The sequence below is a fragment of the Loxodonta africana genome, chromosome 10 (genome assembly GCF_030014295.1).
Source record: "Loxodonta africana isolate mLoxAfr1 chromosome 10, mLoxAfr1.hap2, whole genome shotgun sequence".
Lineage (NCBI taxonomy): Eukaryota > Metazoa > Chordata > Mammalia > Proboscidea > Elephantidae > Loxodonta > Loxodonta africana.
Genome location: NC_087351.1, coordinates 106,117,092 through 106,129,400, shown reverse-complemented (window position 1 = coordinate 106,129,400; position 12,309 = coordinate 106,117,092). Strand labels below are relative to the sequence as shown.

General features: G+C 49.0%; 1 protein-coding gene across 8 annotated transcripts in view; it reads left to right on the top strand.

The window, feature by feature from the left end:
- The window catches only part of ITPK1 (inositol-tetrakisphosphate 1-kinase), a 184,082-nt gene that overhangs the window by 126,211 nt on the left and 45,562 nt on the right, over nucleotides 1-12,309 (top strand). For all 8 annotated transcript variants that reach the window (XR_002785354.2, XM_064292894.1, XM_003408838.4 and 5 more), the window contains one exon: nucleotides 7,109-7,226. Coding sequence is in view for 7 of the 8 variants with exons in the window: in XM_003408838.4 (XP_003408886.1) it covers nucleotides 7,109-7,226 (118 nt within the window). In the remaining variant the exon portion in view is untranslated. The remainder of the gene's footprint in view (nucleotides 1-7,108; nucleotides 7,227-12,309) is intronic.

Sequence of the window (12,309 nt, the reverse complement as noted above, 5' to 3'; positions counted from 1 at the left end):
TAATTATCGATGACGATTATTTCGATTTATCATTTTTATCATGGTTCGTCTCTCATTGTGTTTCCCATCTGGGTAGGCGCCTCTTTTCCTTCCTGGAAGATAGTAGGTGTTTAAATCCCTTGCTGGCACAACTGGGAACGTGGGGTAGAATAACAGGAGGACCGGGCACCAGTCTCCCCCCTTTTCCCATATATTTTATTACGGAAAATTTTGAAGCTGCTTGAGAAGTGAGACCGCTATAATGCCCTCTTATGGATTGGTAACCGGCTTCACGGGTTATCAACTCTCAGCCACTCTTGTCTTATCATCCATCACCTACTTCTGTCCCCTCACCCTGGGCCCGGATTATCTTGGAGCAAATCCCAGACATCACGTGTAATCTGTGAATAATTTTAATACACTTCTATAAAAGATGAGTTGCCACTTTCTAAAGAGGGCCCTGCTGTGTCTTTGGGGCATGGGACAGAGCCTCATTCCCCCTCCAGAGTCGGGGCGGTACTATGAGTGAATGCCCTCTCCTTCCCTGAAGGAGGAGGCTGACCAGGTGGGCCCACCGGCCACCACGGACCTCTCCTTGGAGCCTGTGCTGCCTGGGGTGGGGGCATTGTGCCGTGAATCCAGGCATCAGCAGAGGGCTGGCCCAGGTCGGAACAGCCTGGTTCCAGGTGCAGGCTGGCACCTGCCTCAGTCTGCTGGACTGGGCAGAGCAGGATGAGCTTAGAGACCTTGGGACAGATTTGACACTAAGAGGCCGTGTGTTAGCAGAATAATGAGACTTCTTTTCATTTTTATATTTATAAATGCCTTTCACATCCGTGATCTTTATTTTTCCAGCAGCTCCTGAGATAGATTTTATTCAGAATGCTCATTTTACAAATGAGAAAACAGAATCTCAAAGAGGTAACTCCAGCTTCCTGTTCATAGACACCTAGTAAGTACCAGAGTTAGGATTCAAACTCAGGACTGACTGCAGTTGCCATTAGACAAAAACATCCCTATGTCTCGCTCGCTCCTGTCTGTAGATGGAACTTCCGAGGACATGGTTTCTCTGATGTTCAAAGGTCTTCTCATTTTGGCTCACATTCCCAGTGGGGAAGTCATGATCTCCCCAGACCAGCAGAGTAGCCGGTGCTCTTCCTGGAATCACACCCTGGGCTTGAAGTGCCTAAAAAAGCCCAGGGGGAGTTAGTGCTCTAACAAGCAGTCAGATCTTCTCCAAACTTCCTCCTTGCCCTCCTGACCCAGTGGTAGGGAGTTCTACTTTTCCCTCTTTTCCACCTGCTTAAATCCAGGCTTTCCTTTGTTAACAGGCAGTGTCCCTTTCTAGGCGTTCCTCTGCAGGCTCCCCGAGGGACATGTGTTTATCATTCACCATGGAGACGGTTGGTGTCTTTCTTCCTCTGAACGGCGATAAAATGGCACAGAGCGCTCACCCTTCCAGCAATTTTTTTGGCGATTCTAAGATTCCTGTGAAAAATGCATGAGGCCTACTACACAATAGATAAGCTAAAAAGCCTGGAAGAAAATCCACTTGTGGATCAAGGGGCGAATGGAAAAACTCTGCCCTCCCCATACTAAAAAAAAAAAAATTTTTTTTTTTTTTTTTTTCCCCATACCTGCCCCAAAAGAGATCGCGTTGAGGAATAATTCTGCCGTTAATACCAAGTCTCTCATCCCGGATCAAGGGCTGGCTGGCATCTCTTGTCAGATATTTCCCTCTGTGGTTTTTTTTTAGCTTCTTTCCTCATGAATTTGGCTTAAATTCATATCTTAATGGTTCTGCTTTCTCTCTTTAAAGGTCACTGCCCTAGTGCAGAAAAGTAGAACCAGAGTCAGCCTTGTGTTATTGAGCAACATCGGGGACTGTGAGAACCAGTGGGTGAGGAAGGAACTGGGGGCGGCCCTGTTTGAAGTCACCTCAGTTGTTGGGGGGTTGGGCCAGCCCGTTGAAGTGCAGGTCTCTGATTTGTCTCCCTTTGTGAAGGGAAGGCAGTGAGCAAGCGTGTCCCTGCCCATTGCTTGTAGTAGTCTACAAGTGGCTGGCTGTCTATTCTAGAACAGCCCCTGGGCAGCCTTGAAGTTGGCTTCCATAGGCTGGCCCCTTTTTTCTCAGTTCATTCAGACTCAGAAATGGAGAAAAGGATCTTAAAGTCGTCTATGGCAGCTCTCCCTCATGTCACAGATGAGGACCCTGACACCCAGAGAAGCCAAGTGGCTAGCCCAAAGTGGCACTGGAGGGATAACAGGGGGAGCCTGAGTTTTGGGACTCCTGGTACTCTTTCCCCTATACCAGGTTCTTCCCGGGGTGTTTGGGGGGAAGAGAGAGAGGACATTGCAGTACCTTCAGGTATAACCCAGCCTTTAAATTCAGCAGCCAGGATTATAGATCCAAGAAATTGAAGTGTGGAAGGCTTTTCATTCACCGAGTCCCCTTCACCTCACATGATGCCTGGTGTGCTGTTGGCCACGTGAAGTTTGTTGCATTGCGCTTATTGAGTGGATGATCTTTTAACATGATTTCATATGTATTAGTGAGCAGAGAGACTCACGCTCTTGTGGAAGTGTGGGCCTTGTTCGAAAGAGTGAGCTCTGATAAAGGAGTGGTACTGAGAGGAATGCTGTTATTAGCTGTTGTCAAGTTGATTTTGACCCATAGCGACCCCATGTTGACAAAGTAGAACTGCTTCATAGGGTTTTTGTTTTTTAATTCTTATTGTGCTTTACGTGAAAGTTTACAAATCAAGTTGGACTGTCATACAAAAACTTGTAAACACCTTGCTGTATACTCCTAATTGTTTTCCCCCTAATGAGACAAGCACCCTCCTTCCCTCCACTCTCTCTTTTCGTGTCCATTCGTTCAGCTTCTGACCCCCTCTACCCTCTCATCTCCCCTTCAGACAGGAGATGCCAACGTAGTCTCAAGTGTCTGCTTGATCCTATGAAGCTCATTCTTCACCAGTATCATTGTCTATCCCATAGTCCAGTTCAATCCCTATCTGAAGAGTTGGCTTTGGGTATGATTCCTGTCTTGGGCTAACAGAAGGTCTGGGGACTATGACCTCTGGGGTCATTCTAGTCTTAGACCATTAAGTCTGGTCTTTTTACGAGAATTTGAGGTCTGCACCCCACTGCTCTCCTGCTCCCCCAGGGGTTCCCTGTTGTGTTCCCTGTCAGGACAGTCGTCGTTTGTAGCCGGGCACCATCTTGTTCTTCTGGTCTCAGGCTAATGTAGTCTCTGCTTTATGTGGTCCTTTCTGTGCCTTGGGCTCATAATTATCTTGTGTCTTTGGTGTTCTTTGTTCTCCTTTGCTCCGGGTGGGTTGAGACTCATTGATGCATCTTAGATGGCCACTTGCTAGTGTTTAAGACCCCAGATGCCATTCTCCAAAGTGGGATGCAGAATGTTTTCTTAATAGATTTTGTTATGCCAGTTGACTAAGATGTCCCCTGAAACCATGGTCCCCAAACCCCTGCCCCTGCTACACTGGCCTTGGAAGCGTTAGGTTTATTCAGGAAACTTCTTTGCTTTTGGTTTAGTCCAGTTGTGCTGACCTCTCCTGTATTGTGTGTTGTCTTTCCCTTCACCTAAAATAGTTCTTATCTACTATCTAATTAGTGAAAACCCCTGTCCTTCCCTCCCTCCCTCCCCTCTCTCATAACCATCAAAGAATATTCTCTTCTCTGTTTAATCTGTTTCTCGAGTTCTTATAATAGTGGTCCTATACAATATTTGTCCTTTTGCAGCTGACTAATTTCATTCAGCATAATGCATTCCAGATTCCTCCATGTTATGAAATGTTTCACAGATTCATCATTGCCCTTTATTGATGCGTAGTATTCCATTGTGTGAATATACCATAATTTATCCATTCATCTGTTGATAGGCACCTTGATTGCTTCCATCTTTTTACTATTGTAAACAGTGCATCAGTGGGTGTGCATATATCTGTTCTTGTAAAGGCTGTTATTTCTCTTAGGATATGTTCCAAGGAGTAGGATTGCTGGATTGTATGGTAGTTCTGTTTCTCTAGTTTTTTAAGGAAGCACCAAATCGATTTCCAAAGTGGTTGTACCATTTTACAACCACCAGCAGCATTTAAGTGTTCCAGTCTTTCCACAACCTCTCCAACATTTATTATTTTGTGTTTTTTGGATTAATGCCAGGCTTGTTGGAGTGAGATGGAATCTCATTGTAGTTTTGATTTGCATTTCTCTAATGGCTAGTGATCGTGAGCATTTCCTCATGTATCTGTTAGCTACCTGAGTGTCTTCTTTAGTGAAGTGCCTGTTCATATCCTTTGCCCATTTTTTAATTGGGTTATTTGTCTTTTTGTAGTTGAGTTTTTGCAGTATCGCGTAGATTTTAGAGATCAGGCATTGATCGGAAATGTCATAGCTAAAAACTTTTTCCCAGTCTGTAGGTAATCTTTTGACTCTTTTGGTAAAGTCTTTGGATGAGCATAGGTGTTTGATTTTTAGGAGCTCCCAGGTATCTGGTTCCTCTTTTGCATTGTTAGTAATGTTTTGTATACTGTTGTGCCATGTATTAGGGCTCCTAGTGTTGTCCCTGTTTTTTCTTCCATGATCTTTATTGTTTTAGATTTTATATTTAGGTCTTTGATCCATTTTGAGTTCGTTTTTGTGCATGGTGTTGAGGTATGGGCCTTGTTTCATTTTTTTGCAGATGGATATCCAGTTATGCCAGTGCCATTTGTTAAAAAGACTGTCTTTTCCCCATTTAACTGACTTTGGGCCTTTTTTAAGTATCAGGTGCTCATATGTGGATGGATTTATGTCTGGATTCTCAATTCTGCTCCATTGGTCCATGTATCTGTTGTTGTACCAATACGAGGCTGTTTTGACTACTGTGGCGGTATAATAGGTTCTAAAATCAGGTAGAGTGAGGCCTCCCACTTTGTTCTTCTTTTTCAGTAATGCTTATCCAGGGCCTCTTTCCCTTCCATATGAAGTTGGTGATTTGTTTCTCCATCTCATTAAAGAATGTTGCTGGGATTTGGATCGGAATTGCATTGTATCTATAGATCGCTTTTGGTAGAATAGACATTTTTACAATGTTGTCTTCCTATCCGTGAGCAAGGTATGTTTTTCCACTTATGTAGGTCTCTTTTGGTTTCTTGCAGTAGTGTCTTGTAGTTTCCTATGTACAGGTCTTTTACATCTCTGATAAGATTTATTCCTAAGTATTTTATCTTCTGGAGGACTACTGTAAAATGGTATTGATTTGGTGATTTCATCTTCAATGTTTGGTTTATCAATTTTGTTAATTTTTTCAAAGAACCAGCTTTTGGTCTGGTCAATTCTTTCAATTGTTTTTCTGTTTTCTGTTTCATTTAGTTCTGCTCTAATTTTTATTTCCTTTCTTCTAGTGCCTGAAGGTTTCTTTTGTTGCTCTCTTTCTATTTGTTCCAGTTGTAGGGATAATTCTTTGATTTTGGCCCTTTCTTGTATGTGTGCATTTATTGACGTAAATTGACCTCTGAGCACTGCTTTCGCTGTGTCCCAAAGGTTCTGATAGGAAGTGTTTTCATTCTCATTGGATGCTATGAATTTCTTTATTCCATCCATAATGTCTTCTATAACCCAGGCTTTTTTGAGCAGGGCATTGTTCAGTTTCCAGGTGTTTGATTTCTTTTCCCTGCTTTTTCTGTTATTGATTTCTGGTTTTATGGCCTTATGGTCAAAGAAGATGCTTTGTAATATTTTGATGTTTTGGACTCTGCTAAGGCTTGCTTTATGACCTAACATACATGCGGTCTGTTCTAGAGAATGTTTCATGTGAAAAGGAATTGTACAGGTAAAAAGATTGAATGGCACATGTTATACATATTTTTACCACAATTAAAAAAAAAAAAAAAACAATTACTAGGAACCCAAATAGGTTCACGGAAAAAAGAATAACTCCAAATTGATCTTTTTTTGTTGTTGTTGATAGGGGTTACTAGAAAAGAACCATCGTGGATGGTGTTTTTTCTCCCTGGCATGTGCTGTCCTCACAGACTGGTCTTGTGGATTGGGCAGGGAGTGGGTTGTGGGCAGGAAGGTTGTGGCAGTAGATGAAGATACCCTTTCTCTTTACTCAGTACTTTGTGTTTTTGTCCTTAGAATTGTAACATTTTAGAGCCAAAGGGATGGTCTCATTTCCTGGGTCTGCCTTACTGAGGTGGATTGGAGCTCCTGTGGTCACAGAGGTGATAGGTGGAAGGACCAGGGTCCCAGGGACATTGTCTGTCTCTGCCCATGTTCTTTTCTTACAAATACTTTGCCCTTTTTTTGGTTGTTGAATTCTGTTACAGATAAGGGTCATAGTCTGTTTTCCGCTGCTCGTGTTGGTGCTATTTGCCCCAGAAGACTATAAATTCTGTAAAGATTGGTTTTGTCCCTGTTTTTCTTGTATTTCCATGGTGCCTATCATGAAGTCAGGAGGTAGTGAATAAGCACTTGTCCCGTTGAAGTGAACAAGTGGCAGACATATGGTGCATTTATCACACCCACGCCTTTCTATAGACATTCTAATGAATCCCAACATCATTTCATTCCCATCCTGGTCGTGGCCTCAGAATCCTTATCAGTGCAGGGTTCTGGGCAGCCACTATCAATTGAGTATAATCAGTAGGTGGGATATGGTTTCAGGCCTGGTTTTTCTCCTTTTCTCAAACTGTTGCCTCAGTTTGGGCTGCATATCTGACCTTTGGGTCAGTCAAGCCTTCTCCATAAGATCACACACTGACCAGTGTCCAGTTTCCTCAAGTGAGGAAGAGAGTGCTGTCATCCCAGCACTCCTTGTGAGAACTGCGAGCATTACTGTGATTGGACCAGCTGGGGTCACGTGACCACTCCTGAGCCAGAGTGTGGCATGCTATGATTGGCCTATTCAAAGTCATGTGCTTGCCTATGGACCTGAGCAGATAGAGGCAGCTTTCCAAACTGTATAATGCTCCAAACAGAAATCTGGGCTGGTGGGGAGGGAGCTGAAAGGGGTCGACGCAGGAGGGGCAGCTCTCAGGCAGCCTCAGCACAAGGAATAAAACCTTCTGCGTTCCAGCACCAGCTTCCCCTCTCTAACCAGCAGGCAATGCCTTCCTTTCAGGAATACATTGACGCCCACCCAGAAACGATCATCCTGGACCCCCTTCCTGCCATCAGGACCCTGCTCGACCGGTCCAAGTCATACGAGCTCATCCGGAAGATTGAGGCCTACATGAAAGGTAGGGAGAGACAGGTGTGGCCCTGGCATCCTCGTGGCCAAGCAGCCCCTCTCCCTGACTGATCACAAGGTGGCCATGGCCTGGGGGTCCAATCCTTTTAAGCACTCTGGGGCAGGGAGTAGTTGAATTCTGTTGGGGAGAACATTCTGGGGAGGTCCTTTTTGGCTTTGACCAGCAGAGTCAGGAAAGAAAGGCCTCAGTGTGCTCTTTGGGGGAGTGGCTCTGACCACTTGAGGAGGGTTTTGTTTCATTCTGTTGAGCCTGTGGGTGGCGTGGTGGTGATGAAATGTCCCAATCACACAACGCTCGGAGCAGTGGGGTGCATGTAGAGTAGCTGAGCAGCAAGCAAGGGGAGTTATGTAATGCAGCGAAGGGGACAAACAAGGAATTTAAAGGCCTTTTTAATCAAACACATGGGGATATGTCATGTGGCGGCTGAGCCTCAGGGGTACGCTATGTTCTCAGGGCGGGGGCCTCCCTCTTTGTGGCTTCTCCTGCCAGCTGCAGGCTCTTATCCCTCAGGACTCATCCTCCTCACCTCCTGGGGCAGGGCAGCTTGAGAGAAGGCAATACTGCCTGTCCAAGGTGTTTGTTTATGTGAGCAGGGCTTTCTGGAAAGATTCATGTCAACAGTGACCTCATAGTTCTCTTGGCCTACGCCAAGTGTTCCCTGCTGAGAACCTTGGAGAAGTTCTCTCCCCGGGGCCCTGGAGATGCGTGAGGATTCATCTTCAGGGCAGAAGAGACAGCCCCCCCGCCCTTGCCCCCATCCTGCCATGCAGACTGTAATGGTGGCCTTCAGGCACAGCCTTGAATTTTGGCCTGGATGGGGACTTGACCCAGGGGGTTGTTTTGTGGCATGATGGGACCAGTGGGCAGAGTGGGGCGCACAGGGTTGAGGCGGCCTGTTTGAAAGGGGCCGTTGTGGGGGAGAGAGCTGCATTTATTGGGTATTTGCCATGTGCCTGGCATCGGGCTGGCCTTCTCGCTCACGGTGCTTATAAAGGTGGGCACAGCAACCCTCCTGTTGTACATGTGTGAGACAGAGGTCCCTACAGGTAAGCAGCTGCCCTGCGGTCACACAGCCTGTAAGTGACAGAGCCAGCCTTCAGCAGGCCTTCCAACTTGAAGTCCTCAGCACCTAACCCCTCACCTTGAGTTTTATGCCCATGACCAGAAGCACCATCCTTTGCTTACATTTAAGCAACTAAAAACCAGACCACCTTGAGGTGGCCCTGGCAGGCCCTGAATATGGTAGCGTCTGACATCCAAGGTCTCTCTCTCTCAGGAGCATGCCCTGGGGAAGAGCTGTACCCGGCTGTCCTCGAAGGGGTCTCGAGGCCTTTCTCCCTGCGTGCCCAGCCCTCCCCAGCCCAGTGCAGAGCATGGGACTGACCTCTGGGGTGTGGTGCCCCCAAGCAGGCAGGCTTTGTCAGTAGGCCACCACCCTGTCTTCCTTTGGTTTGGGGTGGTTGGCAGCACTGTCAGCATCCTCTCCCTTTGCATTCCTTTTCTGGGTCCACCCAGAACCCCAGATGAGGAGGACCTACAGGGCTGTTGCCTCTGGGGCCACCTGTATCCCCTGGGTGATGTTTTGGCTCAGAAAGGAAATCCACTTCATCCCAGGAGGTGTTTTTTGGACACCAACTATGCGTGCAGGGACAGGAGACAGTATTTAAAGAGAAGAAGGCGACTGTGCCCTGCCTTGGAGCAGAGATGAGTGGGAGAAGGTAGCAGACGCACAGCCCTGTCTGATGCCCCCACCACATCCATCAGGAGGGGTGAATTCTGGAGGGGTTAGGAAGGCGCCCCAGTGGAGAGGGCTTTGTCAGAGCTAAGAGCACAGGCTTTGGAGACAGACAGTCTGAGGTGAAGGATGAATCTGGGTCCTGCTGGCTGTGTGGCCTTGAGCAGGCCACTTGACCTGGCCCTGCCTATTTCCTGTACCATGTAAATAACAACTGGCTGACCCACAGCTCTGGGCTTGGGCTCACCCGGCTGCCATCTGTAGTGTGCTCAGCACAGTGGTCACCCTTAAAGTCAGCCAGGAGCAACAGCTGCTCCTCTTGTCATTAGAGGGGACGCGGAGTCTGTGTTAGGGCTGGAAGTCTGTTGCGGATTTTCACAGGTGGAGAATCAGGACTGGGAGGCAGGCGTGAGCTGGGGCCTGGGCTGTGGGCGTGCATGGCATGGTCAGGGAGTAGGGGACCGCAGTGAGTCTGACTGCACCCTGCACGGGAAGTGGGGTGTGGTGGTGGACCACTCACTGTTCAGCAGGGAATTTGGCCTCTCCCCTGGGGCCAGGGAGGAGTCCATTGGGGATTTTTGAGCCAGGGAAGTGTCCCAGGGCAGTTTGGGTGTTAGAAAGTTCCCGGCCTCCAGCCACAGGGTGGAGGCTGGGTTGTAGCCGGCAGAAGGTTCTAGTAATAAGATAGTGGGAGGTTCCGATCGGGGAGGTAATGAAATGGGAACTAACTGGGTGAGTGGTGGAAGAGGGGTTAAAGGAAATAGGAGGACTGACAGTAGGTACACCACGCTCCAAGGGGGATCCCACATCCTCCGGGTGCCGTGGAAGGGGGGCTCCAGAAGGCCATGGGAGTCGTGGGGCCATCGCTCTCCAGTGCTCGCAGAGTGACCCCGACTCAGCCTGGAGAGTCTTTCACAGGTGAGGTTTTCTTCTGTAAATACTTCCTGCTGTAACTACCTGTATTTGCCCCTCTGGTGGAGAGGAAGGTAAATACCCAAGTCATCAGCCTGCACGTCTGCGGGATTGAAGTCAGCTCAGCAGCCACCAGGCCAGAGCCTCCACTTATAAGTGGGCCAACTGGGGGCTAGCAGAGCTCAGCTGTGGAGTCGGGTTCAAATCCATGTGCCTCTGACTTGGGTGTGCTTGGACGAGCTGCTTAAACTCGTCGTGTTTCCTCTATGGGGACACTAGGGTTAGAGGTCACAAGGCAGGGAGCCTGGCTCTGTGTCTGCCACACATGGAGGCTCACTCCGTGGTCCAGGGGGCTCTTGTTTTAATAAAAACTGGAGCTGGGGCCACCCCAGAAGTCTTTTGCGGGGGACGGGGAGACACGGAGGACTGAAACATAGTGGAATGTGGTTGGCACTAGCACGTGGCATGTGACCAGAACTCCCGTTTCTGCTGGAAAGTGTCCTTCCCAAGGTGGCCGATGTGCGTGAAATGGGGAGAGAACTGGCGTGTGGGGGTCACAGGGTATCATGTCAGAGCAGGGAGGATGTTGACTGCTGTGTGCAGATGTGGACTTTGTTCTGGGCAGCCAGGGAAGGTGTTGAAGCTGGTGAATGAGGCACGCATGTGGCCTGGATCCTGTCTCCAGGCTTTGATACCGTTACCTGTGTCCTGCTGGGGGGTGACTGGGGCCTGTGGCCTGCAGTAGACAGTGACCCACATCCAATCACAGGCAGGAGAGGGTCAGGTGAGGCCCAGTCTGCTGGGTCCAAGAAACCCGGAGCCCAGATGCTGTCTGCTCAGGAGCTGCCTGCTAGGAGATCCACGAGGGTCATCCAGGGGAGGGCCTGGTACCTTCCAGACCCAGCAAGGGTGTGCTGACCAAACCCTGCAAGCTGGTGTGGTGCTTTTGGAACAGGAAATGGTCTGCAGGTGACTGCGACTCCTGCACCCTGATTTTCTTATTGTACACGCCAGGCTGGCTTGTATTCTTCCAGGAGGGTGGGCAAAGGCTGGGTTTTCTGTTGCTCTTCCTGCCCACGCAAGGCTGCCCCTGGGCTGCTGATTGCGAAGCACAGGCTGGGCTGGTCTCCACTGGGTCCCATGTACCCGTCCTCTGATCCTCTGGGGTACCCAGGCTGCTGTTCTGAGCAGTCACAGAGAGCCTCCTGAGGGAGGCGCATCCCCTCTGCCCACTCCCTGCTATTCCTGGAGGCACACAGCCCTTCTCAGTGTACCGTAAATGGCCATAATTACCCTGTAAGCTCCCCCAGATAATTATAGCAATCCAAGTGACACCACTTTAATGTTGGGAGACTCCCTCGAGTTGTTACCATTCCCCGTGCCAAGGCGGCTTGCGCTGTTGTCACAACGCTGGGCAGCTGTGGGGAAGACCCAGATTGGGGTGACTGCTGCTGTGCAGCGTAGGCGGGTGGGTGGGCTGCGGCATGCAGGAAGGTTCCCCCAGGAATGCCATGGACTGGGGGGCGGTCCACACTTAGGTGGCCATCTGGCTTCAGGCAGAGCATCAGCCATGGGGACTCCCCTCTGCCCCCTTTCAGCCTCAGGGAGGAAGGCAAGGTGAGGCCTGCCCCCTCAGCTCCCAGCGTCACCTGTCTGGGTACCTGGTCAGCCTCTGCATTGTGGGACCCACCCTCGTTCCACACCCAGAGCTCATCCTTAAAGACCAGAGCCTGGAGGGGAGGTGGAGTTCCTTTCTCTGCCCCAGACCTGTCAGTCTCAGTGCTAGTGTTAAAGTTGTTGCAGCAACACAGACCTAAGGTAACGCTGACTTGAATAGGGTAGAACTTGGTTTCTCTCTGATGTAAAAGTCCAGAGGAAAGTCACCCAGTGCACGTGCAGTGACAAGAACCCAGGTTATTTCAGCTCACTCGTCTTTCATGGTGGGCCCCCCGTGGTCCAGGACGGTGGCTAAGACTCCAGCCATCACATCCAGGGTGTAGACTTTAGGCTAGAGAAGAGGACCAAGGTTAAAGCAGCAAAGAATGGTAAGAACTACAGAACAACACTGGAAGCTACAACATGTCGCTCTATTCATAGATCATTGGCAGAACTTAGTCACTGAGCTGCAAAGCAGTCTATGAAATGTAGTTCCTACTCTGGGCAACCATGTGCCCAGCTAAAATTCAAGAGTTCTGTCCCCCTGGAAGAAGGGAGAGCCCAAGTTTTGGGGGACAACTAGTGGTCTACCACACCATCTTCTGAGATGGAGGCTCATGCCTGGGGATCCACCTTTCCCCTCGGGTGAGTGACAGAATGGTCCATCTCCTCTGGCTGGCCAAGGATGTGGTCTCAGTGACAAGGCCCCTACATGCAACAGCTGTAAACATGAGGTTGGACGACTTGCAGAGTGACCCCCCTCAAGTG